This window comes from Puccinia triticina, chromosome 3A (assembly GCF_026914185.1).
Source record: "Puccinia triticina chromosome 3A, complete sequence".
Taxonomy (NCBI): Eukaryota; Fungi; Basidiomycota; class Pucciniomycetes; order Pucciniales; family Pucciniaceae; genus Puccinia; species Puccinia triticina.
This window is the reverse complement of record NC_070560.1, coordinates 5,733,928-5,738,892: the sequence shown is the minus strand read 5'-3', so window position 1 is coordinate 5,738,892 and position 4,965 is coordinate 5,733,928. Positions and strand designations below refer to the sequence as shown.

The window sequence follows — 4,965 nt, the reverse complement described above, 5'->3', positions numbered from 1 at the left end:
TCTGATCCTTCAACTGTTTGACTAACTTCGGAAGGACCCTTCTCCACAAGTCTCTCTAATTACCATCTTCTTTCGAAATCATGTATCACTCGCTATCATGTTGAAATAGAAACCGAACATATGTAGGACGTCTATCTCATTTCTCCCCATGTTCCATAAGAGCTTTCGCTTGTCCGCGCATCTGGTTCTGCTGCCCTTTCGTGAAGACCCGGAGTGCTACTTGCCTAACTATCCCAACCCGCCACCTCAAGGTACCTACTCGGCCATTGGAGATAGCAGCCCAGTAGGTGTATAAGGTGTTTTGATTAGCAACTGGTTGCTTTTCATTTATGCGAAGATTACACTGAGGCCCCGTCCATGCCTTTGCTTTACCGTTCGAGTGTTGCGAAGGCACGTTCTTGAGATTTACTTGGGACGGCCCACATTCAGCAGAAATCACACCACATATTGAATCAATGCGTTGCTCCGTCGGTATACATAAGCTGGCCTCCAACTAATGTAGGCAAAGTTCAGCCGACACCCTAAAATCATACTGATGTATACCACTGGTTGTTGATTGAGAGGATGGACAGGAGGAGATCTATGTTGTATTTCTGCATTTTATTCTAACGAAGATGTGGACTATCCTCAAAGAGGGACACGATTAAAAAGCTGTTCCGTGCGCTAAGGGCTTCTCAGAGACCACGACGCTGTGTGGAACAGTTGAGGAAGGCAACGGGAAACCAGTCGAGGACTCGAGTCGAGTGAAGTTGAAGACCGAGGTCCGAGATTATTTGAAATGACGTCACAGGCAATTCATTTTACCGCGAACACACAGGAACACACTGCAGGTAGAAGTAGAACCCCTCAACTCGAGTCTCGGTCGGCCCTCAACTTTCTTTGACCATCCACCCAGAAATCAAGCCAAGAACGACCAGGGCCATGTCATCAGTCAGTCTCGAACAACGCTCGAATACAGCTACATCCACCAACGAACCTCCGTGCCATCATGCCCCTCGGTTCGGTCAACCGATGTGAGCACGCCCGTTTCCTAGCGTCAGAATGTTGGTTGACCGCCTGGTTCCACCTCATCACATAGCTCGCTAGGATCGACGATATCACCTGAAGATTACAGGAAACGCAGAGTCGCTTTGATCACTGGTTAGTCTCACTCCTGTCCTCAAACCCAACTCGACAGACATACCTTGGAAAATAACCGTTCTCTTCTTAGGTATCACCGGGCAGGATGGTTCTTACCTTACCGAACTCTTACTCGACAAGGGCTATGAAGTCCACGGCCTTATCAGGCGTTCATCCAGCTTCAACACCGGCAGGATCGAGCATCTTTATAAAGACGTACACGAACGTAGGTAGCCTACTCCTTCCAAACCAGCCCCCATTGGGATGTCTGTTAAGAATCTGACTCGGTGTATTTCCCTCTCGGTTGGTATGTTGGTCAACGATTAATCCGATCTATCAATTTGATATGACAAACATATTAGAACCCAAGATGGTATTACATTATGGGGATTTGACCGATACCACCAATCTAGTATACATCATCTCGCAAACCCAGCCGACGGAGGTTTATAATCTGGCCGCCCAATCTCACGTCAAGGTATCCTTTGACATGGCTGAATATACGGGGGATGTTGATGGATTGGGGACGCTGAGATTGTTGGATGCTATTCGAACCTGCGGACTCACTAAACACGTCCGATTTTACCAAGCGTCTACCTCTGAGCTCTACGGCAAGGTTACCGAAACTCCACAGACTGAATCTACACCTTTTTATCCCCGGAGTCCATATGGCGTGGCCAAGCTTTACGCGTAATTATCACGCCCTTTTTTCTTTCAAAAGTTTCTCTTTCGGCACGCCACTCGCTAATTTATGCTCTACTTGTCTGGATTCCTTATCAACCATTCCAGGTACTGGATCGTGAAAAATTACAGAGAAAGTTATGATATGTTTGCCTGCAACGGGATCCTTTTCAATCACGAGGTCAGAAAGCCATGTTGATGGTTTAAATTTTCTACCAAGATTTAAACTAACACAACTCCCCCTTTTGCACCACCTTGGTTGTTTTGTTTTGCCATGGATACAGTCACCTAGAAGAGGACGAACTTTTGTGACTCGCAAGATCAGTCGAGCGGTCGCTGAGATCAGCCTTGGGCAGCAAGAATGTCTTTATCTTGGTAATCTTTCCGCAAAAAGAGACTGGGGACACGCCAAGGATTACGTGGAAGGGATGTGGAAGATGTTGCAACAAGACAAGCCCGATGACTTCGTGCTTGCCACCGGAGAAACTCATTCAGTCAGAGAGTCTGTCTTTCTCTGTCTTGGCTTGATTTAATCGACCGATCTTCTGATGTGAAACGTTATACATTGCTGGTTTTGTTTATTTAACATTCCTTGATCAGATTTGTCGAAAAATCTTTTGCAGTCGTTAATATTACCATCAAGTGGCAAGGAGAACTTGACAGTGTACAAGAGATCGGAATCAATGCTCAAAGCGGCAAAGTGGTAGTCCGAGTGGATGTAAGTTCTCCCAGTGACGTTTTCTTTTGCTCGTGCCTTCCTTACATGTTGATACTTTTTGTCTATTAGCCCATGTACTTTAGACCGGCTGAAGTGGAGTTGCTTCATGGGATGCCTAAGAAGGCTGAAGCCCTACTTGGCTGGAAGAGAACGGTGGATTTCGATAGTCTTGTGCGCGAGATGGTCGAGGCAGATTTGATCGGCGTGAGCAACCCCTTTCGCCCAGTCCGATTGTCTTTCTAGGATCAGCTTTACTCATCCACTTCTTTTCTTTTTTTTTTTTTTCAGGCTCGGGCAGCAGATCATAATTGAACCGGTTTTGTATTATCAACAAAAAACACTGCATATTAATTTTAGATAGACTTGAAATTTTTCCATATCTTCAGGATGGACTGCATTCAAATTGTGTGATTTTTACAATGTTTTCATGGGCTGTTTTCCTCGATATCTTATTCTCGCATCGTCGTTATAGGTTTTGTCATTTTTGATCCATGTTCGTTTTTATTTGGTCACTTATTTAATTCAGAACACAGTCACCAACTAGGCTGACTGTTACATTTATGTTTGTAAGTATTTGAATTCCATAATGTATTGTGGATATGTTTACCAATTTGATAGCGAAACTAACTGTGGAAAGCAACAACAACAAAACTTACTTCTCAAAGTTGATTGCTGCTTCTGGGCAACAACTGGCCCATAATTGTGTTAAGGGTATCCATCATAAGGATTATCATTTCCTGGATGGATCGTTGCACTCTGGCCTCATGGTACCCAGATAAAATATCCCATTCGAGCATCCGAAAAAGAATTCATCATGGTGTTGCCTAAGTATCTTTTAGTTTCTGTTTTATGAATGGCTGGTATGACTCCGAGCAGTCATTGCCCTGTGGCACTTTCCCCGGTACAAGCATCGCCAGAATCCTTGTAGAGGGCCAGGTGTAAACCGATGGGAACCGATCGAAAGCACATTCAAGCCAGCGCCAGCCCACAAAGACCCAGGACAGAAGCTTAGGACGAAGGAAGCCGGCAGCCGCAGCAGATGGACCTCTCGAGCAACCTAGATGTAAGTCTCGTCTTCTCTCTCCCTGCTCCGACCCGCTGCGAAGCACGATGCCGCCCTTCTCAACTGACAAGCCATGTTCGATCGACTGCTTCGGGTATGTAGTTACATCGGATCGTCTTCGTCCAGGTCGGCCTCTCAACCCTCGCCTCCGTCTCCGTCTCGCCCTCCTATAACCTCCCTATCCATCTCTACGGCCTCTACAACATCGACAATGAGGTCGACAATCCAACTCCCGGTGTCCTCGAAGGCTTACGTCAAGTCAGTCTCCACACACACACACAGAGATGTATACATGTAGCAACCCGGATTTTGCGATATAAAAACTGATTGGAATCGCCATGAACACAGTACTGCATCCTGCTTGTCCTGACGGCCGTGCTGGATTTATTCTGGATGTACAACTGGTCCAGTTCGACGTCCGGGATCCCGTTCATGCTGATTCTGATAGGTCTGATTATCAAGCCGATCAGTCTCTTGACCTGTCTCAACCAACTCAACCGGAACGGCCAAGGCTTGGGCTCCTTCTCTTCCCAGTTCACCGGTAGTCGTCAGCCGGCCTTCCACGGCTTGAACCAGACCGTCGGCGGTGGCGGCGGCGGCGGACTTCATCGTGAAACTCCGGGTAAGCAGCAGTGATTGATAAGGGTTATGGCCTTCTGCAGATCTATCTCTGATCGTTCTTCTCCGCAGCGTGGGCTCCTTCACACTCCACTGCGCCCTTCCGACGTGCTGAAAACGCCCCTCCTCCCGGCCCCTCCTCGGTCTCCCACCAAGCCAGCGCCGCACACGAGTTCGCACTCGACGATAATGCGGATGCCCAGAACCTTTCCGACCACGAGGTCCGCAAGGCCAAGAGGGAGCTCGACCTTCGCATCGCTCAAAAGAAGCAACAGATCCAACAGCAGCAGCAACAACAACAACAACAGCAGCAACAGCAGCAGCAGCAGCAACAACAAGTCATGCCTCCTAATCCTCCTCAGTCTTCAGGCCCTCCTCCAGGTCAACCTGTCGATGGAAGTGGTTACCACACTCTCGAATGAACCCGTCCACTCAAAAGTCTCCCAAATGTCCTCTCTCCTTGGATAACCATGATCTCTTCCCTCTCCCCATCTACATTTCCCATTAACATTATCTTCAAATCCTTCTCTCTTTTTTCAGTTGTATTTTTTTTTTTTGGTTTTGCACTGGTTTTTTTTCTATTCATTTTTTTCAGGGGAGGAGAGGAATAAAGATATTATTTCCTCAATCATGAAGTCTATTTTTATCCGAGCTCATTCTCTTCTGATTGGTTGCCAGATGATCTGCAAATGTATTACCTATCAACGCAAAACCAAAAAAGTTGTGGAAATTCAATCTTTTTTTGCCTCTTCCACCTTTGCTCTTT

The 4,965-nt window shown here is 46.8% G+C and overlaps 2 protein-coding genes across 2 annotated transcripts; both read left to right on the top strand.

The window, feature by feature from the left end:
• Window positions 1-921: 921 nt before the first annotated feature.
• On the top strand, window positions 922-2,830 carry PtA15_3A622 (uncharacterized protein; the record flags this gene model as incomplete). Its single annotated transcript, XM_053167608.1, has 9 exons — window positions 922-1,013; window positions 1,079-1,140; window positions 1,211-1,345; window positions 1,482-1,809; window positions 1,909-1,981; window positions 2,085-2,302; window positions 2,401-2,518; window positions 2,588-2,722; window positions 2,807-2,830. The coding sequence occupies 9 exons, from the start codon at window positions 922-924 to the stop codon at window positions 2,828-2,830; spliced, it is 1,185 nt and encodes a 394-aa protein (XP_053018808.1).
• A 727-nt stretch (window positions 2,831-3,557) lies between these two features.
• Window positions 3,558-4,621, top strand: PtA15_3A621 (uncharacterized protein; the record flags this gene model as incomplete). The annotated part of the gene is made up of 4 exons (XM_053167607.1): window positions 3,558-3,581; window positions 3,684-3,839; window positions 3,930-4,203; window positions 4,272-4,621. The coding sequence occupies 4 exons, from the start codon at window positions 3,558-3,560 to the stop codon at window positions 4,619-4,621; spliced, it is 804 nt and encodes a 267-aa protein (XP_053018807.1).
• Window positions 4,622-4,965: the final 344 nt, after the last annotated feature.